The 26141-nt window shown below is 33.6% G+C and overlaps 2 protein-coding genes across 2 annotated transcripts; both read right to left on the bottom strand.

The window, feature by feature from the left end:
• Positions 1 to 15971: 15971 nt before the first annotated feature.
• Positions 15972 to 16922, bottom strand: LOC119604937. The gene has a single exon (XM_037957843.1). The coding sequence runs from the start codon at positions 16920 to 16922 to the stop codon at positions 15972 to 15974; it is 951 nt and encodes a 316-aa protein (XP_037813771.1).
• A 3860-nt stretch (positions 16923 to 20782) lies between these two features.
• On the bottom strand, positions 20783 to 25720 carry LOC119604936. The gene is made up of 5 exons (XM_037957842.1): positions 25374 to 25720; positions 24440 to 25244; positions 23954 to 24365; positions 23265 to 23552; positions 20783 to 21429 (listed from the first exon to the last, which is right to left on the bottom strand). The coding sequence occupies exons 1-5, from the start codon at positions 25718 to 25720 to the stop codon at positions 20783 to 20785; spliced, it is 2499 nt and encodes an 832-aa protein (XP_037813770.1).
• Positions 25721 to 26141: the final 421 nt, after the last annotated feature.

Here is a 26141-nt window from a genome sequence, read left to right as displayed (position 1 = left end):
ACAACATACAATACATACATACCTACATACTACATACATACATACATACATACATACATACATACATACTACATACCTCATACATACATACATACATACATACATACATACATACATACATACATACATACTACATACATACATACATACATACATACATACATACTACATACATACATACATACATACATACATACATACATACCTACAGAAAGACATACAGACATACATACATACATACATACATACATCATACATACATACATACATACATACATACATACATACATACATACATACATACATACATACATACATACATACATACATACATACATACATACATACCATACATACATACATACATAAATGTGCCCTGAAATATTGAAATATAACAAATAGTATCATGACTGCTTTAAATTTAACATATTTACAAAGTACAATATCGGGGTAATATTTGTACTTATGGTACCTATGGGATATCATGTAACCATTTCCTTGGGCAAGAAATTATGTAGCAATTTCATCAAATTATATCTAAAAGGTTAACATTGAGGGACGGACAAAGATTCATCATATCAACACATAATGGCTTTTCTACTTCCGTATAAAAATTTATAAATAAAATGTACCTAAGGAATGACCAACATGATCCTCGAAGTGAAATGTTTATCTTCATTTTTAGCCAAAAAATTATTTTAGTACTCTGAGGGCTAAAAAAGTACCCTCTGAAATATTTTTGATATTGAAACAAAATCTCATTTTCCATCCCTGGTGCCCATATTTGTTAGAACCCAAATACAACACTCTCACTACTTCGCTTACAACAAGGTCAACATCATTGAAGAAAACACTTTATTTTTTTGTCTTTATAAAATTCCATTTTTATTCACCCCATTTAGACTAAAATCTAATGTAAATGACTTAAGAAATATCTTAAAATATAGAATATTATGCAAAAAAAAATATTTATAACAAAATGTATTTATCAATTCAATATTCAATTAATTATCACACTGTTCATTGTTATTTATATTTACAACTCCAAACAAAAAATGCCGATCTACATTACGTAGGTTATTGTTATGTTTCTTTTATATCTTTTGTTTTTAAATTTTTGGTGTTTTTTTTTCTTTTTGGTTGATGGTGGCAAAAAAAATATATATATAACAATCAAAACACAAAACTGAAATTAATATATATGTAAGTAGGTAATTTTATATTTAACAAGAGTGTAACACAAGATCAATATAAAAAGAGCATCATCATTACTCATTGTAATTAATGAAATGTTTAAACAAAGAAGAAATTAAAAGAGTAAACAAAGCAGAGCTTTTATCTCATCTCTTAAGTTATATTATCTCTTAATCGATGTAGTGATTACATCACACATCGGCAGAGCGTAAAATTTTCTTTCCACACTAACACTACTTCACTTTGTGTTTTTGCATTCCATGCACTGAAAGAAAAGTTTGTAAAATTTTTTAGTGTTTTTGGTGTAGTGACTTCACTACTTTACAGTGTACTGTATTATAAATAACAAAAAAACATTAAAATTTCTGGATTTTTTATGAATAGGATTGGAAAAAATTAAAAAACGATCTATTATTTTTGAACATTGCTCTCGGAAATGCATTTATTTGCAACTTTAGATACAAAATGAATCTTAATATATACTCCATGTAAAAAAAGTAAAGTAATAATGGAAGATTTTAATATAAATGTCAATTAATTGAAAATATTTACAGGATAATGTTGTAAATAAGCTTGTATATCAAGAATTAACATAGTAGCGGGTATTTGATTAGAAGGAGTTTATGTCGTTGATTCACCTTTATTAAAATTTCCATTATTTTTTACAATTACTCAGAAAAAAAATTCTTCAAATCAATTTTTTTACGTATTTAATGATAATTTTTCTTGAGATATTTTAAAATTAAAATAAATATTAAATATCAAACAGTCTCATATGCAAAAATAACTTTCGTCAAACAAGAACTTATCTTTATGTTTAACAACAGAGATTTCTCTATGTGTAACTCCATCAAAAATCTTCCAAGCTCTCATTCTCTTAGTTTAGAAGTTACGTACGTGTATTGGAAAATAAACCAGAGAGCTCAATTGAGAGCTCGCTGCGCTTGTATGGATTACATTGATGTTAAATATAATGTAAACTTTAAATTATTGAAAAGAAATTATGTTTATGAAATAAAAATATAATTTATGTATATGTTTAATTAAAAGAGCAAACTCACCAACATGTCTCACGTTCGAAGAAGGCCTTTTTCGATGTCCGCAAATGTTGTTCAGCAATTTAAATAGGAAATTAAATTGTTATGTTTTTTTTTTTGTATCTTATAGTTATATGTTACAGATTTAGAGGTGGAATTAGTATTAGTTTAGATTTAGGTATGAATATTTTGTATTTGATTGATTTCTACGTTATGTTTTTTATACCCACCATCAAAAAAGATGGGGGGTATATTGATTTTGTCATTCCGTTTGTAACACATCGAAATATTGGTCATTGACCCACAAAAGTATATATATTCTGGGTCCTCATTAAATTCTAAGACGATCTAGCCATGTCTGTCCGTCCGTCCGTCCGTCTAAAAGAGCTAGAGGGTTGTAATTTCACATAAATATTTTTAAAAGGTAAGGTTTGTTTGGTATTGAAAATGGGTAATATCGGTCCACGTTTTCGGATAGCCCCCATACAAGTGGCCCCTCGAAAAGCAGCTTTAACAGCCATATCTTGTTTAAAAATACGAATATAGCGATGAAATTCGACATAAGTAAGTTTCTTGTGATCCAAAATCACTATACAAAATTTTATGAGGATCGGTACATAATTGACCCTACCCCCCATATAAGGTCCCCTTCAGAAAATGACTGCAACGCTCATTAATGACTTAAAAATACGAGCGTAGCGATGAAATTCGACACAAATAAATTTAATACGAACCAAATTCTGTCTACCAAATTTTATGAGGATCGACCCATAATTGACCCTACCCCCCTATATAAGGTCCCCTTCAGAAAATTACTTTAACGCTTATAACTTGCCTAAAACTACGAATATATAGATGAAATTTGACATAAGTAAGTTTCATTCGAGTCAAACGAGGTTTGATGGTGGGTATATAAGATTCGGCATAGCCGAATGTAATACTCTTACTTGTTTTTTTTTTTTTTTTTTTTTTTGTTCATGGTAATTTACAGATTTTGTTATTGTGTTTAATGTATAGTTGTTATTAGTGTTGTTGATATTATTTAAATGATGTTTCTTTTTATTATTTTTTTGATGATAAATGATTTTTAACGAATGAACACTGTGATATTACAAACAAAAATTTATATAGAAACATATAAAAAATAATTCCTAACAGCTAAACTTGTTATTATATATATTTTTTTTAAACATCGAAAACCCTAAAAATTATTAAACTTTAAGCACTATTAATACACTCTCTGATTTTTGTTTATAACAAATCATATTTCTGGATTTCTTTTGCGCTACTTTTTGTTTTGTTTTACATTTTTTTCCTTATTTAATGTTACGTTAGGTTTAATTTCTTATGTTTTTTTTTCTCTCTATACACCATTTCCACAATACAATATAAAAATTAGATTTGCGAACACATAATTATAAATTTAAATTGGCAGTGAGTTTTATATTATTTGAGTTTTAGCTTTTTTTTTACTTGAATTCTTCAAAAGATTATTTTTCTAAATATAAAACCTTTAAACTATTTAGACTATGACATACATTCTTTTACGATTCTCAGTATTTATCAACATTTTGGTGTTTATTCCTTTCTTTTTCATAAATTTAAATCTTTCTATTTGGAACTCTTCACTTGTCTACTCACTGATATTATTTAAACAATTTCTTCTTTCTTGCTTACTTGTATTTATATTTTTTTTCTATTTTGTATATTATTTTCTACTAGCTTCAATAAAGGCACTTTGGACATAAATCATAGCATCGATCGCTATGACAGAATAGACGTGTTTAATCTCTGTCCGTTTTAAATTGAATTTTTAGTGGGAAAAATTATGTTAATTTAAAGCTTTATTCTATAAAACAAATCTGTGCTACAAAATATATATTTTTGAATATATAAATTGTTAAATGTGCATTAATAACAATAAGAAATAATAATTTAAAGTTTACATAGAATTATTTAAAAAAGCATGCTTAAAAATCCAAAAATTCAAAAACATAATTAGTGGTTTAAAAACAACAATAAAAACATATGAGAACAGTGCAAAGCAAAATTAATGAAATAATAAAAAAAAGAAAAAAAAAAAAAAAAAAAAAAACAATTACACCATAAATAACTCTTATACGCATATTCTCTTATATTGTACATAAGTGTATGATTTAAAACTAATCAACAATACCAAAAACTGGTTTTATACGAAACTGCATCATTTCAAAATTAATAAAGAAACAATAAATCAAGTAATTAAAAGAAAAGAGAATAAATAATATACACTAATAATTAAAAGAAAGTAAAAGAGAATAGACGACTTAAACGCTCAAAAATCAAATAACAACAAAATATACAGTTTTAACTAAATCAGAAACAATTTTCTATCCATATAAATTCTTAATAAAAATAAATTAAATAAAAAATAATTATGTCTACAAACTTGGATTGTGTGATTTGTAAAGCGCCTATTACAAGAAAAATTAATTGTATTGAATGTTGTGCGACTAAAATCAGCTCGGTGTACACCACAGACATGTTGAACAGTATTAAAAAAGTGCTGGTGCTTTATTATTTAGATGTTCTACCTGCATGGATAAACAAAATTGCAATAATAATATTGTAAACAAAATTGATAAGTTGGAGGAAACTGTCAATAAACTTTCAGATATAATTACAAATAATATTCTGTCTGAATTAAAAAATATAAAAGAAGTATTAACTCGGTGTGTGGAAAAAGCCAATGATACTGAAGCACTTGTGAAGGAAAAGGTACAGGCCTTAATGCTGGATAATGAATCCATTAGGAGACATATTTACCGAGGAGATGTAATTATACGAGGAGTAGATGCTAATCTAATAAAATCAACTGATGAGTTGTATGAATGCATATTTAAAATCGCTAAAACACTTGACTTGGAATTAAATCACAATGATATCAATCTCTGTACATTTATTCAAAACAAAACTTCAATTTTAGTAAAGTTAAATAGCGTTTACAAAAGGGACAAGCTTATGCACAACTACTTCATATCACATAATCTACAACTAAGTAACATATTTGAAACTGCTAAAGATGAACGAATTTATATTAATGATCACTTATCGCCATTAGCTTCTAAAATAAACTTTTGGTGTAGAAAACTAATAAAAGCTGATAAAATTCAGAATAATAAGAAAAAACATGCCTCAAGCTAAAGTTACTTTTCTAACTGGTGAAGAAAAAACTTTGAATTTTGAGATGATAAATGCAATGTGGAAGGCGATTCAAAACAGTGAAGTTTCTGCTAAGGAGCTATAATTTAAAATACTTGTTGTTATATTTTTTGTTATGTTTTAATAAATTTGCTGCATGCTTATTATTTCATAAACTTATTCACACTCCTAATTATTATTTTGTACATATTTATACAACAAAGATATATGTATTTATTGTACAAATCATTTGCAATTGTACTTCAGTGATTCATACATAGTTTTTATTTATTTATAAATAAAACTATAAATTATTTTATTTTCTTTTTCTAAATTTTTTGCGTTTAAGGGCACTGAAATTCAATTACAAATGATGTATTAAAACAACTCTTAATTGATAATTAATTACGATATAATATTGAATTGTAAAGACATACATATATTTTATAATAATATATATATATTTTTTTTTTCCTCAAATAATATAATAATTAATATAAAGCAAATGATTATTTTCATTTATTGATATGTATTATTGAATTTGTAAGCTTTTTTATTTTTTTGAAAACTTATTTAACTTAATAAACTTATAAATCATATAAATAAAATGAAATTTAATATTCTAAAAATATATATGTACATCTAAATATAAATATAAAAGTGAGAAAAACAAACTAGCAAAGAAAGATTTATACCTATACCCATTGATGAATTTAATTTGAACGGATAGGTTATTAAGAATAAAAACTATTTTAAATGGAAAACTATTTCATATTGTATTATAATACTTTGATTAATTTATATATACATTTTCTAACTACCAATTAACTATCACGAATATGGGGGGTCTCATTATTTATAGGAAATGAATAACAATTTGGGAGAAGTGGTAACCAATGATGCACTAAAGAGACTTAATTCAAATCAGTGTAACTTAAATTTTATTCACATGAATGTCCAGAGCATTGCACCGCGTTCGAATTCAACAAAATTAGATGAAATTAGAGAAGTAATAGAAGGAAGTAATATTGACGTCATTGGTATGTCGGAAACATGGTTAGGAAACAGCATTTTGGATAACGGTGTGGAAATTAATGAATATGATCTATATCGCAATGATAAATTAAGTGGGCGTGTGTGGGGGAGTGTGTTTGTATGTGCATAATAGTCTACGATCTAAAATGGTATATAAATTTAATAAAGGCTTGACTTGTGACGCTATTTTTGTTGAAGTAACTGGACAAAATTCTGTAAAGGTTTTAGTAGGTGTTATATACCTACCGTATGGTAATATTAGTTAATGTGAAGATGAATTGGGTGAATTATCGGCGCGGTATGATAATCTAATAATTTCAGGAGATTTTAATATGAACTTATTTGAAGAATGCTCTTCCTTGAGACGGGTTGTATCTGAGGCGCGGTTAAATATAGTTCACAACAGTTTACCTACTCATTTTGATTTGACTTCCAACAGATGTACTTTAATTGATTATTTTATAACATCTAATACCGAATTAGTTGAAAAAAAGGCTCAATTTCAGTTTCCAGCTCTCAATTCGCACCATGCGTTGATATATATTTCATTTAATGTCAAAATAGTGAGGACATCGAATATTACTCAAATTAGGGATTATAAGAACTTTAATATAGTGAATTGCAATCGTGATTTAGATGATATAGATTTTGATCCTATATACAGAACTAATGATACCAATCAGGTCGAATTTTTCACGAATAAATTATTGAATATATATGAAAAACATGTTCCGCTAAAAAAATTATCAAATACTAAGGGAGACCCATGGATGAGATCGGAGTGTATTAGAAAAGCTAAACGTTTTAGAAATAGAGCGTTCCAATATTACCTGAATGAACGATGTGATACTAAATGGCGTGAATATTGTATACACCGGAATAGGGTTAAAAAGTTAATAAGAAAAGAAAGAGCTAGGTATTACAGTGAACTGTTTGCCTCCTCATCTTCATGGAAATTGTGGACTAACCTTAAAAGAATGGGTGTAACTAATATTAATGACAATCAATTATTACCAATAAATGTAGACGAATATAATGATTTTTATGTTCTACCACCAATTGTAAACCCTCCATTGATTTTGCACCGTATGAATACTGATATTGGTACTGGTAGGTTCTCCTTTGCTAACGTAGAGGAATACCAAGTTTTTAATGCTTTTATGAAGATAGGTACTAATAGCATTGGTCCAGATGGTATATCGCTGAAATTTTTGAAACTAATTTTGCCAAAAATTATACGTCACATAACGCATATTTACAATACTATTTTAACTGTTTCAAAATTTCCTTTGCTCTGGAAAAAGTCAAGAGTGTTGCCAATACCGAAGATTAAGAATCCTTCTGGCTGTAATGATTATCGACCTATTAATATAGTGTCAGTCTGTTCAAAGGTTTTAGAAATATTAATGAATTCTCAAATGCTGATCAGTTTAGATTTTAGTAGGGCATTCGAGTCGATATCACATGAAGTGCTTCTGAATAAATTATTTAATGAGTTCAAATTTACGAAAATGGCTTGTCGATTAATTTGTACAAGTAGGTCTAAATCGGTCATCAACTAAATGTATTTCAAGAGGTGTACCCCAAGGTACTATTTTGGGTCCATTGCTATTTTTAATTTATGTAAATAACATCATCTCGTCAGTAAGCGCATTAAAGGGATATATATATGCTGATGATTTGCAGTTGGTGGGTGTTGCGAAAAATGAGGATGAATTAAGCAGAATTGTTAATTATGATTTAGAAAATATTCGAAGATGGTGTAATACTAATTTTATTGCATTGAATATTGCGAAATCAAAAGCGGTTAACTTTAATTATATGCAGGAATCTAATGTGATACTTAGGGACATACATCTTCAATTTGTTTCATATTTAAAGGCTCTAGGATTTTATATTGACAAAGAGTTGTCTTTTAGTCAGCACATTAATGCTACTATTCATAAAGTTCTTATTACATTACGTAGACTTTATAGTATTCCCTGTCACCTACCTATTGATATCAGAAAAAAATGGCACATGGCTTATTAATGCCTCTAATCTTATATGGAATAGAAGTTTATAGCGGAATATCTACAACTAACTTTTTAAGGGTTGAAAGATGTTTTTATAGGATTATAAGATATATATATGGTTTGCGAGTTCGAGACCATGTTTCAGCATATGTATATGAATTTTTAGGATGCAGTTTTAGAGATTTTGTCAATATTAAATTGTCATTGATGTTTTATAAAATATACAAAACTTCTTCACCATCTTATCTTGTATCAAGATTTGTTTTTTCACAGTCAACCAGGACTCACAGTTTATTATGCCCTACATTTCATACAATATTTATGCAGAGATCATTTGTGGTACGTGTAACCAGATTATGGAATTCAATATTACCATATGACAAAAGAAATTTTTCTTATTCTGTGGAACAATTTAAAAAAATTATCTTATTATTAGTTAATGTCTAAACCGATTTGTTTACAATAGTTTTGGTTATCACTTTCCTGAATTATATGACCCATATTCGTGATAGGGATAATAAAATATATATTATATTATATTAATACATGTATGTATACTATATATACTTATATTACCACATTATTTAAGTTATATTAATAATATAAAAACTGTCAAACACTATACTTAAATCAATTTGGCCTTTATTGGCTTACGATTTATTACATGAATAAATAAATAAATAAATAAATAAATAAATAAATTCTTTACGATTTTCTTTTTTTTTTGCTAATTGATAACGATCACAATGATCTTCAAGTATAAAGATGAGTAGGTAGTTTTGATTGTTGAACAAAATCGATGACCAGTGCAAATGCTCCAAGTGGAAAAAAAGCCGTTTTTTTTCACTAAGCTATTGGGATCAAGATTATGGTTTTAAAAATATTGAATGAAATATATTAATGAATATTCTCACCAAACAAGTAGCAATTGTAACTTGACTTGTAGCAATGTGCTTAATTCTGAAGATTTACTGTTCCTGGTAGAATTGGAACTTAAATTAGCTTCTTTTTTCCCACTACGACGCAAATATTCTCTAGTAGATTTGTATGGACAAGTCCACGCGGCCACGATTTGTGGAGAAGTTTACCCTTAATTTAAGAGTATATTTATACACAATATTTAGCAAGTAAAAAGTTGAAAATAAAAAGAAAGATATTTACCTGGTGAACAGAATTATATTTAATTATAGCTGAGAAAATTAAATTTTATAAAACCGTGAAGGATTCCAATGATACGATAAGTTTAAGAAAATTTTAAAAGTTACTTAGATCCGTATTCACTGATTGTCGATCGAAAAAGTAAGTGCCATGGTTCTGCAATCTTCGTAGAAAGTTCGTAAAATGTTTGGGTATTAAAATTAGTGCAATACTCTCAAGAATACTAAATATCGAATAATCACACGTCATTGCCAGATTTGAATTCAAACATATAATGAAATTCACCTCTAAATGCAAACCTGAATAGACCGTTAATATTTGTTTTTAAATACAAAATACTTTAGATTACATTTAACTTTATTACATGTACTGAAAGTTGTCAAAAAGATATATTTTAATGAATTTAAATGAAAGGTTTAAATCGAAATAACTATAAGTTTAAGCAGTTAGACTGCAAATTTTAACACCATAGATTTTAATGTCTAATTGTTACGGGAAGCAAATAAATATGTAAAAATATAAAAAACATACATTGATCAGGATGTCCATCACAAAACCTAATAATTTTAGCTCTATGAGCAATAAAATTAGGAGGAACAAGTTAGAGTGCTATATTCGGCTGAGCCGAATCTTAAATACCCTCCACCAGCTACTTTTATATTAATAGTTTTTTAATTGATCAAATATTTGTAGAAATAAGTTTTCTCATGTCTTAAATAGAAAAACACCAAGATTTAAACAGCTTAAATCTGTTACAATTCCAAGATTTGTTGAACATTACAAACCCCATTTTCTTTTATATTTGTATAGCGCCCTTAGATATGCTTTAACGATATTTAATAATGTGCATGTATGCATGTGTGTGAAAGATTTAAGGATTTTCAAAATACATATATATAATTTTGTTCTACACAAATTGTTTTTAGGGGCAGGACCTAGTATGGGAGATATGACCAATTATAGACCGATCGTAAAATATTCTTTAAGCAAAATTTCTCTACATAAAAACTATATTTCAGTTAAATTTTGTATCTATATCGTAATTTAGTAATAAGTAATGTGTGTTCAAATGATTTTCTGAAGGGACACTTGCATGGGACCGACCGCACCCATGTTATAGACCGATCATGAAAAAATCTTGAAATAGAATTTTTGTATACCAAACTAATATTTGTGCCAAATTTTGTATCAATAGCTTTATTTGGTAATGAGTAATGTGCGTTTAAGATTTTCGTAAAAGGACCTTGAATGGGAGCTAGGACCAAAGACAAAATTTCAAAATTCTGTATCTATATCATTATTTGGCAATGAATATTGTGCACTTAAGTGATTTTCGGGAGGTGACCTTGTATGAGAGCTGTGACCAATTATGGACCGATCGGAAAAAAATTTCATAGTAATATTTCTATACGTGAGAGCTATACTTGTACCAAACTTTATATGGATATTTTAATTTAGTAATGAGTTATGTGTGTTTAAGTGATTTTCGGGAGGGGACCTTGTATGGGAGCTATGACCTATTATGGACCGATCGGAAAAAACTTTCACAGTAATAGTTTTGTGCATATGAGCAATACTTATTCCAAATTTTATATGGATATCTTAATTTAGTAATGAGTTATGCGCGTTTAAGTGCTTTTCGGGAGGGGACCTTGTATGGGAGCTATGTCCAATTATGGACCGATCCAAAAACGTTTTCTCCCTATGAATTCTATTGACATAAGATTTTAATTTGTAAAATTTTGTGAAGATATCAACATTCTAACGGAAGTTATTAACAAAAAACTAATTTTCCGGGAATATGTACTTTTGTATGGGAGGTATATGAAATTATGGACCGATTCTGGCAATTTTCAGCAGGAATCAATATCTTGTGTAGAAACGAATGTATGATGACTTTCATGAAATTATCTTGCATAGTTTTCGAGAAAATTACATCAGAATGTGTAAAAAATGCTTATTTTTTTCGGAGTTGTTTTAAATTTTGATTCATAACTTTTCCCGATGTGAACCGATTTTGCTCATTTTCAATACCAAACTGTACCAGATAATAGTGAATATTTTGGGTGAATTTGGTTAAATTATATTGCTTTGTTTTAACGTGAGCGTGTTTTACACAGACAGACAGACAGACGGACGGACGGACATAGCTAAATCGACTCAGAATTTCATAAGGACCCAGAATATATATATACTTTGTTGGGTCTCAGATGAATATTTCTTGGTGTTACACACGGAATGACAAAGTTGAGGGTATATATCCTCTATCACCACTGATGGTGGTGGAGGGTATAAAAAAGGACATTTAACTGCGTAGGTCCTTGGCATGGTAAGTTCCTAAAAGTTTACCTGAGAGATTTTCCAAAACGTAGTAGTGACTGCCTAATTTTTCTTTGATCCTAGCCTTTAGAAACATTGATGCTAATTTTGCATTGAAATTCTTCTCTGCATTACTTTGTGCAAAATTTCGCCTGAAAACCTCTTGGCCTATATGAAAATTTGGGACTCTTACTCTTAGATCATACTGTTTTTGATTACGTTCATATGCATCACGAATACATTTACGAATGTCCTGTCTAATAGTTTGCAATTGGTCATCATGGGAAAGTGTCACCGAAGGTTCATTAAGTAAATTCAGTTTTCTCAACACCTCATATGTGGACCCATGTGTAACCATGTTAAATCCGAAAAGAGCATAATATGATGCACATTTTATTGTCTGGTGTAGAGAATTCCGTAAAGCACAACTGATGGCCGTTAAGTGTTCATCCCAAAGCTTTTGATCACCTTTCAAATACGCTCGAATTCCTGCTATTAGAGATCTGTTTACTCGTTCCGAAGCATTTGACTGCGGCGAATGTATTGCCGTGTATGTGTGAGTAATGCCATATTTTGTTAAAAGAGCATTAAACTCATTAGCTCGAAATTGTGTACCGTTATCACTAATGATCGTTTCGGGAACGCCGTATACATGAAATATTTGTTTTTCTATGAATTCGTTTTTTGAGGTTTTGAAATTCTTAAGTGGACAAAGCCAGTGAAGCTTCGAGAAGTGGTCTAATATTATCAGTAGACCAATATATCCTGACTTACTTCGAGGATATGGTCCAAGAAGGTCAACGTAGAGGCGTTGGAAGCGACGTACCGATATTGGTTGTTTTCCCATTGGTGGCTTTCTAATAAAGTTTGGGGCTTTTGTGCATTTGCATACATCGCAATCTCTTATATACTGATGAACATCATTCACCATACCTGGCCAAAAGAAACATCTCCTAATAAGCTCAAGGGTCTTTCCCATTCCTCCATGAGCTGTTATTGGACAGTCATGGGCGCGTTTAATTACATTTTCCACTAACGGTTTAGGAATCCACAACTTCCAAGATTCCACTTCCTGATCATCATTACCTGCATAATGTTCAGTTCGAATATAAACAAAGTCATCAATTATTTTAATATCCGGGTACTTACTTTGATTAGAACTAACTTTATTCTTCAGATCAAGGTAGTTTGAATCTTGAAAATGTGGAGATGATAAATCAATTTCTGGTTCAATTACTTGCAAAGAACAGATCTCGTGTTCGGGAATTCTGGACAAAGCATCCGGAGCAATGTGCTCCTTCCCTTTGTAGTGGTCAGTCACTACTTCAAACTCTTGCAGCTCCAGGTAACATCTAAACTTCTTAATAGCTTCGACAGCAGCCAAGCATTCCTTCTCTGTAACGCTGTAATTACGCTGCGCCGAATTCAATTTCCTGCTCATATAGGCAATTGGCCTTTCATTTCCTTCATCATCTAATTGAACTAAGACTGCGCCGATGCCGTAATTACTAGCGTCACAGTGAAGGTAAAACTTCCTTTCGAAGTTTGGATTAGTTAACACTGGAGCTGACGTGAGTAAATCTTTAATTTTCTCAAAGGCAATCTGAGCTTCAGATGTCCATTTAAAATTTTTCTTGGATTTCAACACTTCTGTTATAGGGTAAACTTGACTAGCAAAATTTTCAATAAATCGCCTATACCAGCCGGCAAGTCCGAGAAAACCTCTCACTTGCTTTAAGTTTTTGGGTACTGGCCAGTTTTGCACCGATTGAATTTTATCTTGGTCGGTTGTAGTCCCTCCCTCACCGATAATATATCCTACATAATTTACTCCAACTACACAAAATTTACTTTTCGAAATGTTTAACGTGAGATTTGCTCGTCTAAACTGGGCTGCAATACGGTGTAAATGTTCCAAATGTGTTTCGAAGTCTTCGGATACTATAATTAAATCATCTAAATATCCAAAGATACAATGGCGAATATCTGGTGGAATTAACTGATCCATTAGCCTGCACATGGTCTGCGGCGCGTTACACAGGCCGAATGGCATGACTGTGAACTGGTATAACGGGCGGGTAAAGGCAGTAAGAGGCTTGGCAGAATCATCTAATCCTATCTGCCAATAGGCATCTTTGAGATCGAGCTTTGATATGATGTTGGGCTTTGGAAGGCGAGAAAAAATACCCTCTATATTATGAAGAGGATAGGCATCCTTTTTGGTTGCAAGGTTTAGCTTCCTCGCATCTAAACATAACCGAATCTTTTGTGGTTTAATAACTAACCTCATTGGTGAAGACCAGGGGGATGTTGATGGTTCAATCACCCCTAGAGCCAACATTCTATCCACTTCACCAAATATAAGTTTCTCTACCGCGGGAGAAACCGGATAAAACCTTTGTTTGACAGGCGTGGAATTACCCACGTCGATCGTATCAGTTTTTATCTTAAATGTAAATTTTTATAAATGTAAGTGAAATAATTTGTTTATTCGGGTTAGAAAGGGTAGGGTATAGATTAGTTTTAAGTAGCGGGTAAGTAAATAAAACTCTTTTCCTTTTCTTTTCAAAAACGTTATAAACCGTATATATGTTTATTGAACTTTGGGTAAGTATATAGTGTAAGTAGGAGAAGTATATAATTCACAAAATTTTATTTGATGTTGTAGGGTTTGTTGGTTTGGTTGTTGTTTTGTTTGCACACACTTGTTCTTTACACGGCTAGTTGTTAAGAAGTGTTTATATTAAAGCTGCAGCTAACTTTTGCATGTAAGCTGAAGTTGGCTGCAGTTAAGATGTGGGTGCTGTTTGACATCAGGGATGGGTATTTTTTGTTCATTGAAATGAACATCCTCCCGGGCCTAGCAACCTGTGAAGAAAAAGAACAATTATTTTCATTTGTCCAACATTGGGTTAAAGAGAGTAATGGTAATTATTTAGTGAAATACTTTATTATATTCTTAATTGGTAAGGGATCCCATAACTAGCCAACCCAGGGTTGAATCCTGGGCTATCAGTGAGCCGCCATCAATATGTATTGTATTTGGATGTAAAATGGTGGTATACAAATCACCACCAATTTCCATGGCTACGGGTGAGTTGGCGTAAAATTCTGGGTCGGTCAGAGAAATTCGGCAGAACTTCCCTTTTACAGTTGGGTCCAAACCATGAGCGTAAGGGGTTCTTGGCAGGTCATTTGACACCTGCATGCACACCTCATATTGTATTGTGGAAGCCATGTTGGGTGATATAATGACCTTCACGTAAACATTTTCATCCACTTTAAACGGGTTTAGTGTTGATTCTCGCACAAACGCTACGCCTATTTTTGAGGTCGTTAGGCTCGGGTTTAATAGAGCTCTCACGAGTTGTTTCGACTTTTCTGTCACAACCTGAACTACAACCGTGGGTACCACTGTTTGGTTTCGGGATGTTGGCAAAGTGGTTGTTACAGTTGGCATCACAATCGTTCGTGGCGCAGGAATCGGAGCAATAGTCCTTTTTGTGGTGGAGACTGTTCCTTTGGCAAATCTTTCAGGATCCGATCTAGGCCGTGTAGGGTGGTGTGATGCTTGCCCTTGCACTTTTGGCATCGGGATTTACTGGAACATTTTCCGATTAGATGATTCCTGGCCAGACAATTGACGCAATAGTGAAATTTAACTGCGGTTTTGTATTTCTCCGCCAAGTTCATCTTTTGGAACTTTCGACAATTTGTTAAGCTGTGATCGCCTTGACAAATACCGCAACCAAAATGGCGTTTTGGTTGACGTTTATCGTTTTTGCGGTTGGGTTTGGGCCAAGATCCATTGCGGCTGGGACGGTTGGTACGTCCTTTGCGATTGTTGTTGTTGGGTGCCATATTCTGTGTAAAATAAATTATGTGTTAATGAATGAAGTGTAATGAATGTGTTAGTGGGTTAAGGTGAAGGGTTAAATGATTCATAATAAATTTGGGTTAGTTAGAGTGGTTAGTTGAGCTAGTTACTGATGATATTGTTATTTTGGGTTAGGGTTTGAGTAAAAGTATTAGACTAATTAGCGGGTAAAACAACAATTTTAGTAATTGATCGGGTTAGAGCACCAGTTGAAGTTTGTAAATCAACTACTCTACTTCTACCATCAGAACCAGGGTATGTTTTAGTCACACGACCAAGTAACCATTCATTGGGTGCTAAATTGTCTTGTCTAATTACTACAATATCACCTATTTCAACTTCTCGGGTAGGGTTTTTCCACTTATATCTTTTATGGAGCTCTTTAAGATATTCATCTTTCCATCTTTTACAAAAGTTGTGATGTTGTATCTTTAATTTTTGCCATCTGTTAGCCAGGGTTATATTATCACTGCTTGTGTCGGGTTCTGCAGGGGTAAGTATGGGTGAGCCAATTAAAAAGTGTCCAGGGGTTAACGGGTTAAGATCCTGAGGGTTTTCACTTGACGGGCTTAAGGGTCTCGAGTTTAGGCATCTTTCTATTCGAGCAAGGAGTGTAGCTAGCTCTGCAAACGTATATTTAAGGGTATTTATTTTCTTCAAATGAGCTTTAAAGCTTTTAACTCCTGCCTCCCATAAACCGCCCATGTGTGGTGCTCCTGGGGGTATAAAATGCCACGTCAAATTCTGAAAACTGTTGGTAGATATAATGGAACCTTTCAATTGCCTGATGAATTCCTGTCGCTCTTTCTTCAATAGCTTACTAGCTCCAATGAAATTTGTCCCATTGTCCGAGTGAATGGCGACAGGGCATCCCCGCCTCGAAAAAAATCGAGCGAAGGCTGCCATAAAGGCTTGGGTAGACAAATCAGATGTTGGCTCCAAGTGGATGGCTTTTGTTGCAAAGCAAACAAAAACACAAACGTAACCTTTCGTTATTTCACAAGTTCTGCCACTATATGCTTTGACGTCAAATGGTCCTGCAAAATCAACTCCAACATTTGTAAAAGCTTTATCAATTTGTGTTCTTTCTGGTGGCAACGCCGCCATAAATTGGGTTGTTTGTCTATTCCTATATCTTATGCAGGGTGAGCATTTGTTAACATTACTAATCAGATTCTTAAGTTTCGGAATCCAATATCCTGATCGGATTATTCTCAACATAAGTTGATTTCCAACATGCAGGGTTACCAGGTGGACGTGTTGTACTAGTAGCTTAGCAAATGCACTTTTATAGGGTACTAATATAGGGTGTCTTTCGGAATAGGACAAAAAGCATTATCTTTGCAGAATCTAAAAATGGCGTTAGGGTGAGCAGGTAACTTTTATTGGGTATAGGGTTTCTTTTCTTCAGGCAGTTATATTCGTTTCTAAAATATTCAGTCTGACAAAGAATAATCAGTCTATCACGGGTAGATTTGATCTCTGACGCATCCAGTTCAATACTTGGGTGGGTAGTTAATAAACGTAGCCTATCATTAACTAGTTGTGGGTTATTTCGATCAAGAATAATTCTATCATTTCGAATTGTATTGTTCCGTTTACATGATGCGCGATCTCAAAATCGATAGACATATGTCATTTCTCGTAGAGCATTTGACAATTTTGAAAATCTTGATAATATATCTGGGTTTTTAGTATTCGTATCTAAGGTAGGGTGGGTATTAACTGTCGTAGCAAACGACTGACTAACTTTAGCTTCAGCTTGAGTTACAAAGTGTTTACATGTTGTTGGTCACTTTGACGCGACTTCTTTCAACCACGATGGTCCATTCCACCATAAAGTGTCATCTCGTAATTCATCAGCGTTACATCCTCGGCTAGCAACATCGGCAGGGTTATCATGTGAAGCAACATGATTCCAGTTATCTACTCCTACTGCTTGTAGAATTGTTGAAACTCTGTTTGCCACAAATGTATTCCACGAGTTAGGGTGTTTAATAAGCCAGGCCAAAACTATAGATGAGTCGGTCCAGAAATACGTCTGACGTAAGGGTAGGTTGAGTTGGGTGAGTAAATTGTGTGTCATATTTGCCAACAACACTGCACCACAAAGTTCAAGTTTTGGTAACGAGATTACTTTGATTGGCGCAACTCTCGTCTTAGCGAAGAGTAGGGTTACGGAATTAGGTCCATCTATGGGTGTTACTCGTGCATATAGAAATGCATAGTATGCCTTTTCAGAAGCATCTGAAAAGCCATGAAACTCAATTTTTGCTGAAGGTGAAAAGTTAATCCATCTTGGAATACGAATTCGATTAATATTATCGTAGAACTGCAAAAACTTTTGCCATTTTATAAGGGTGAGTGGGTTAAGACATTCATCCCAAGCTGTAGCTGTATCTTGCCAAATTTGCTGCATAATAATCTTGGCAGATATAACAATTGGCGCTAACCAACCAGCTGGGTCAAAAAGACGAGCAATGTCTGATAACACAGTTCGCTTTGTGTATGCTGACTTTCTTTCAATTAAGGGTACATTAAAGAAAAACGTATCTTCTTTAGCATTCCAACGAATGCCTAACGTTTTAGCATTATTTGATTCGGATAGGGTGAGTAAATCAACATCGAGTAGATGTTCTTTGGGTAGATTGTGTAATAATTCCTTTGTATTGGAAATCCATTTTCTCAAAGGAAAACCAGCAGAGTCTAGAGCCGCGATCAATTGGGTTTGAGCTTTTTGAGCTTCTTCAATTGTGTAACCTCCGGCTAAGACATCATCAACATACATGTTGTTTCGCAAAATTTGCGAAGCTATAGGGTGGGTATTTTGAATGTCATCGGCTAATTTGTGTAGGGTTCTAATAGCCAAATATGGTACACAGTTAACACCAAATGTAACTGTTTGCAGTTCATAATCTTGAATGGGTTCGTTGACGCCTTTACGGAATAATATTCGTTGGAAGGGTGTGTGGGTAGGGTTTAGCATAATTTGCCGGTACATTTTTGTAATGTCGGCATTATAAACTATCTTGTAAAAGCGCCATTTCAAGATAAGTACAACTAAATCTTGTTGTAGGGTAGGACCAGTGTGTATGGTATCATTAAGACTGTTGCTGTTCGAGGTTTTGCTAGATGCATTAAATACAACTCGAACTTTTGTCGTAACACGATCAAGTTTAACAACAGCGTGATGGGGTAAATAATAATGGGTGTTTGAAGGAGTGTTTGGGTTATATTTAATTGGTTTCATATGACCTAAATCGATATACTCTTGTAGCACGTTATCATATTCCATTTTAAGCTCTGGCTTTTTCATTAAACTTTTCTCGTTACGTAGAAATTGAGCCGTAGCAACGTGTCTAGAGTTTCCTAACTCGACAGGAGGGTATACAAATGGTAAATTTTCCTGATAACGGCCATTTGGTAATCGAAGGGTAGTGGTCATAAAAGTTTCTTCACATAAAGAACTTTCTTCTGAAACTTTGGGTTGGGTGGGTACATCTTCAATTTCCCAGAACTTGGTCAAAACTTTATCAAGCGTAACTGAACTGAAGTAAGAAACTAAGGGTTGGGTATTTTTGTTGATTTTTTGGGTTTTCCCATTCGAATCATTTGTTACGTTATGAAATGTTTTGCCTTTTCTGTCATATTGTGTTCTGACATCTTGGAATTGTTTGGGTTTAGGGTGGGTAGGGTTAATACTATGGTCCTGGACATCATTAACCGAAGTTAGTTCCTTAAATGTGTTAGTCAAAAATACATCTAAGTCAGTCCAAGAAGGCATCTCTGCACAATCTGGAAGAGATTTCTCAAATTCTCTTCGGGTTTCTCTGGGTAATTTCGATGTGCATAAATATACTGAATATATTAATCCTCGGACAGGATTAATAGATTTTAAGGACTTTATAATTTCTCAAGGAATGAGAAATTATAAAGTGTAGTTGTAGCGTGTGGGGAAGAAAGAGAAAACACAAGGCAATTAGTTTTAAATAAATAAAAGGGATTTTATTTATTAATTGATGCTCACCTTTGGCTGGTTTAAAAAGAAGTGAAGGTTTATTCATTTTTTAAATGCCTTGAAGGCTCTTTTCACACAACGTTATAACGGATACTTATGTTTCGTTAAGTTTAATACATAATAAGTAAATTAAATACAGTTTAGTTTTGTACATACGTTAACTATGTATATAAACTAGGGTTTACAAAAGTATTAAATTCAAATAAAAAAACAAGGGAAAAGCGGCCGACAGATGGAGTTATTTCAAAATTTAATATTAAATTTGTAAATTTTCCATAAAATTTGTAACAATTTGTTGCAAAAATTGGTATTTGCACTGAAATATCATGTTTGAAATATTTAAGTTACATGAATTTTGTTTATTTTCCTATTTTTATACATTTTAAAAAATATTTGCCATCTATTGGTGAATAGCAAAATAAAACAAATTAAATCATTTTTAAATTATTTTGGTTTTATTCTATGAATACAAAGCATTGCCATATTGAAATTAGCTAAATCCAACTATTTTTTTGGATTTAATAAATCCAATTTGGATTTACTTCTTTTAGCTGCAGAACCGCCATTGTTGCACTAAAATTAATTTTTCTTTGACCTTCTATTAGCATATACAGTGTATTTTCAGATTATGATGACCAAAACTAAATTTCAGCCTCCAAAGATAGTTTTTTTCTTGAAATAAAATAAATCCAAAATAAATCCAGTGATTAAAAAAAGCCCCTAATAATAATAATAATAATAATAATAATAATAATAATAATAATAATAATAATAATAATAATAATAATAATAATAATAATAATAATAATAATAATAATAATAATAATAATAATAATAATAATAATAATAATAATAATAATAATAATAAAAATTTAAACTAAAATAAATTCAATACAATTCAATTCTTAATGCTAATTTGGACATGGCGCCCCTCATTGCACTTGGGCAATTAGTTGTTTGTGTGGGAAACGCATAGTACGGCTGCTAGGGAGCGAATGGCCTCCGAGATGACCAGGTTGGGCATGGTACGTGTTGTTATTGTTGTTGTTGGAGCGACAAGTGTTGGTGTTGTTGGTGCGACGAGTGTTGGTGCGCCTTGGCTGAGGGCTGGGGCTGGCAACTTGATAGCGTTGGCTGGTTCTGACGGTGTTGTTGGTGGGACGGCGACGGTGGGTGATGATGGTGCGATGACGTTGATGATGTGTGCTGGTGGTACGGTGACGTTGATGATTGATAGGTCGACGGCGATGAGGGTTTGCACGATGGCGGTAGTCCCGGCGGCTTGGACGGACCAGTTGACGTTCGCCCAGTCTATTCTGGACACTGCCTTCTGGTGCAGTGACTCGGGGATGACGGCTTGGGTGAAGGAGCGTGTGGTGTAGCCGACCGCAATACATGCAGGTATCGGGGCTATCGCAACTGTAAACATTGTGCATTCTGGCCAAACAGTTGAGGCAGTATTCATATCGCTGGGCCACCGTAAAACGCTCTGCGGACTCCATCGCCAAAAAACGCCGGCAGAACCGTAGCGAGTGATAACGGTCACAGAGTCGGCACTGGTGCACTGTTGGGTCTCTGGGTGATTGATCTCGCATGCTGTAAGGAGAAAACGTATGAGTAACGTTGATTTAAAAAGTAATGAGAATGGAAATGAAAAAAAAAAACGATTATGATAGGATATAGGAATGTGGGATAAAAAATGTTAATAAGTAATTAGTCGCTAGTTTGAACGTTATTATATGGCAGATAGCATAATTTAGTGATGGGACGAGTGATGATGCCGCCTTTTGTACGAACATCAACTACTCGAACATAATTATCGCAACCGCTGTGTATTTTTTCTATTCTACCTAAACGCCATTCACATGGTGGTAGAAGATCGTCAATTACCACTACAAAATCTCTTATTTTTAAATTAGGTGTGGAAAACTTCCATTTATATCTCTTATGGAGTGACTTTAAATATTCTTGTTTCCATTCGATTGCAAGTTTTTGGTTAATTGCATTTAGTTTTTCCCATCGATTTATTAGGGAAAGATTTTGATAGTTTGGATCTGGTAAAGCCATAATTGGACCGCCACGGAGAAAGTGTCCTGGGGTCAACGCGGTAAGATCAGCTGGGTCTTCAGAGAGAGCGGATATGGGCCTAGAATTCAATACACCTTCAATACGAGCTAATACCGTGGTAAACTCTTCAAATGTGAACCGATGGGCTCCTGCCACCCGCTTTAAATGGAATTTAAAGCTTTTGACCGCCGCTTCCCAAAGTCTTCCCATGTGGGGAGCCTGGGGGGGAATGAAAGACCACTCAAACCCATGAGTTATGTATTTTTGAGCAATGTCTTGTGAAACGGAGTTTATAAAAGTAGTAAATTCCTTGCATAAAGCTCGATTCGAACCAACAAAATTTTTACCATTGTCAGAGACTAGTTTATGTGGAAGACCACGGCGACCAACAAATCGGGCGAATGTTGCTTGGAACGCAGCTGCAGAAAGGCTGGAACAGGGCTCTAAATGGACCGCTTTGGTAGCAAAACATACAAATACGCATGCATATCCTTTGATGATAGATGATCTTCGTAAATTGGAACTTTTAAGCTCAAACGGACCGGCAAAATCTACTCCGGTTATGTTGAATGGGAAGGACAGGGTACAACGGTCGGTAGGCAAAGCCGCCATAATTTGAGAGCATGGTTGTTTCTTCTGAATTATACAAGTTTTGCAATATCTTATGAGTTTTTTAACTTTGAGTTTGAGACGAGAGATATAAAATTCGGTTTGTATCATCCGACACATTAAAGTGCATTCTCCATGGGCTAAAATCTCGTGCAAATGGGATAAATATAGATTACAAAAGTGTGAATTTCGGGGTAGAATGATTGGGAAACGCTCGTTGTAAGGTAATAAAGAATTGGCAAGGCGACCATTGACTCTTAAGAGACCTTTGGAGTCTAGAAATGGATTTAATGTGAATAAAGAGCTGTCTTTTGGAATGGGCTGATTTTCAGAGAGTAATTCATATTCACGCTGGTAGAATTCCTTCTGAGCTAACATTATTAATCTGGACTTTACAGAATTGACTTCCTGTTGACTGAGTTGAGAATTGTGATTAGCTAAGTTGTTGGTTTGATTGGCAAACGAAGGTTTAAAACGCCGAATATATCGAAAAACGTATGCAAGAACTCTTAACGACCTCGTGTAGGAGGAGATTCTTTTAAGAATGTCTACGGAAGAGACTGTAGTTTGAAATCTACTGATGGGAACAGTTAAGCTTTGGGTTTCTGTTTGTTTAAGAATAGAAATTTCGGGAGATTTCGTGGTATTCAACGGATTATTCTGTGGCCATTCCGAAACCGGGTTTGTGATCCATGGTGGGCCTTGCCACCAAAGTTGGTTATTGATTAAGTCCTGTGGTCTGCATCCTCTGGAACCTAGATCAGCGGGATTGAAATGAGTTGGAACATGGCGCCATTTTGCATTTGGCAGTAGTTTATGGATTTGGCTTACACGATTAGAAACATAGACTTCTTTCCAGGTCGAAGGTGGCTTAGCTAGCCATCCTAAAACAATCGATGAGTCACACCATAAAATGATTTCGTGATTTTCCATATTAAGGGAAGATATCGTATATTGTACTAATTTAGCTAGCATGACTGCGCCCGAAAGTTCTAACCGAGGTAAAGTTGTAGATGCTAATGGAGCAACCTTACTTTTGGAAACTAGCAAATGCGAAAAGACGACAGGAGAAGATGTTTGTATTCGAATATATACTGCTGCACAATACGCCAATTTGGAGGCATCACAGAATCCGTGAATTTGAATAGTATCAACGGGAGTGAACTGAATCCAACGAGGGATTTGGATTTCATTTATATGCGAGAGATCGCTTACGATTTCATTCCAGATTCGGAGAGAATCTGTACTGACAAAATTATCCCAATCGATTCGTTCAAGCCATAATTGCTGAATAACAATTTTGCCTTTAATGACTACAGGTGATATCCAGCCAGCTGGATCGAACAATTTGAAGATACGATTTTGCGTTTGGTTATTTTTGTTTCTTGAGGAATAGATTCAAAAGTATAGTTGAACGAATCAATCAATGCGTTCCAGCGAATACCGAGAGTTTTTGTAGCACTGGAATCATGAAATTTGAGAAAATCAGAATCATAAAGATCTTCTTTGGGAAAAGAAGCTAACAAACGAGAGTTATTGGAGGTTAATTTCTTTAATAAGAAACCAGCTGATTCTAGAGTTTGCACCAGGTCTTTCTGGGATTTTATAACCTGTTCGAGAGAATGACCACCAGTTAGAATATCGTCTACATAGGTTTCTCTACGTAATATATCAGCTGCTTTGGGAAACTTATCTTCGGAATCAGACGCTAACTGGATTAATGTCCTAATGGCTAAAAATGGTGCACAATTTATACCAAATGTAACAGTCTTTAACTGGTAATCCTTGATGGCCTCCCGGGGGGATTTTTGGAAGAGTATTCTCTGAAACGGCCTGTCTTGGGGATTGACTAATATCTGACAGTATAAAGAACGTCGTTTAATGAAAACCCTGACTTAGTTTTGCGGGAAGCATTGAAAACAACCCTAACCTTCGTAGATTTACTTTCTGGTCTTACGACTGCATGATGAGGGAGATAAAAGGAGTTACATTTATTTTCCGAAAAGTACTCACGAGAAGTTGTTTCTTCCATATGATTGAGGGTTATATACTCAGTGAGCACGTCGTTATATTGAGTGCTTAACGCGGGATCTTTTTCCAACATCTGTTCCATCCGAACATATTGACTAAGAGCGATAAATCTTGATGGGCCAAGAAACCTTGATTCCGGGAACTCCTGTCGAAATGGTAATCTGACCATATATCGTCCATTTGGTAAGCGTGTTGTGGTTTGTTGATAAAATTTTTCACAATATTCATCCTCTGAGGAAGCTGGCCGGGATGATGGAATTTCTTCCTGCTCCCAAAACTTTCGAACTATTTCATCCAAGGTAAAGTCTTCAGTGGAACCAACGCATGTTGAAAACGAGTATATTGGCTGAGTCTTCACGGGGCCACTAAGTACCCATCCGAAAACCGTTCTATATGCAGAAGCAGAGCCACATACATCTCGTTTAATGCCATCAAGATTTATGTAACGCTCACTGTCATTTCCGAGGATGAAATCGATCAAGGAAGATATATTAAAATTTCGATCAGCTAAGTCAATACCAGAAAGCTCAATTTGGTTAGGGAGTTCAAAGGAAACCGAGGGAATCTTATTCGTGACTTTAGGTAAAACGATAGCAGTTACGGGTAAACGAAAATTGGATTTGTGCGAGACCAAAACTAAATCACATTCCTTTTCTGAAACTTGAGTTTGACCGCCAACTCCTATTATTTCGCAGTATGATCTTCTAGATGGGATATCCAAAAGATTTCGAACTTTTTCGGATATAAAGGTCCTTTCAGAACCTGGGTCAATGAGAGCTCTAATCGAGAATATTTTCCCTCTGCTTTCTATCTAAACCATTGCAGTTCGTAACAAGACTCTAGTATCACTCATGGCATAATTCGCATTAACTTGGAAAGTTTTGTGAGCATTTGAAGTTGTTGGACCCCTTTCAGATTCATTTGACTCAACGGATCTAGAATTTGTCGTTTTTTGATTTGAGCTATTTCGAGGAGGATTAAAAGAACGCATGTAAAGTAATGTGTGGTGTTTTTTACCACAATTTAAACAAGAATTTTTGCTTATACAATTCTTTTTCGTGTGAGATTGTGACAAACAATTGTTACAAAACTTATTCTTCAAAATGAAATCAACTCTTTCTTGAATTAAAAGCTTACGAAATTGCGAACAAGTTCTCAAACTGTGATCTTCATCGCACATTTTGCATTTGTAATTAAGTTTTTCTTGGGATGAGTACATTTGAACTTGTGAATGAGTTTCGTTTTGATTAAGGAAAGCAGATTTGTTCACTTTGATAGTGGAAATTCTTTCTACGACTTCACATCGTTTAAGTAGAAAATCACTTAATTGAGACCAGGTTGGTAACTCTCTACTGGCGTTTAATGATTGTTCCCATTGAGCCAATGTTTCGTTGGGTAATTTAGAATATACTAAAGACTAAAATGGGATCCCAGCCTTCCACTGATATACCCATTGTATCAAGCATAGCTAAACAGTCAGTTACTGAGCTATGAATTCTTTGTAGGGACTCATTATCCTCTACGCTAGCTACGGGGATATTGAAAAGGTTACGGATCTGATTGTCGACTAAAACTCTAACATTTTCATATCGCAACTTAAG

Source organism: Lucilia sericata, unplaced genomic scaffold (genome assembly GCF_015586225.1).
Source record: "Lucilia sericata isolate MDLA Ls3-8-SP2 unplaced genomic scaffold, ASM1558622v1 Contig000444F_arrow, whole genome shotgun sequence".
In the NCBI taxonomy this organism is placed as follows: domain Eukaryota; kingdom Metazoa; phylum Arthropoda; class Insecta; order Diptera; family Calliphoridae; genus Lucilia; species Lucilia sericata.
The sequence above is the reverse complement of the archived record's forward strand: the minus strand, read 5'-3'. Positions and strand labels throughout refer to the sequence as shown.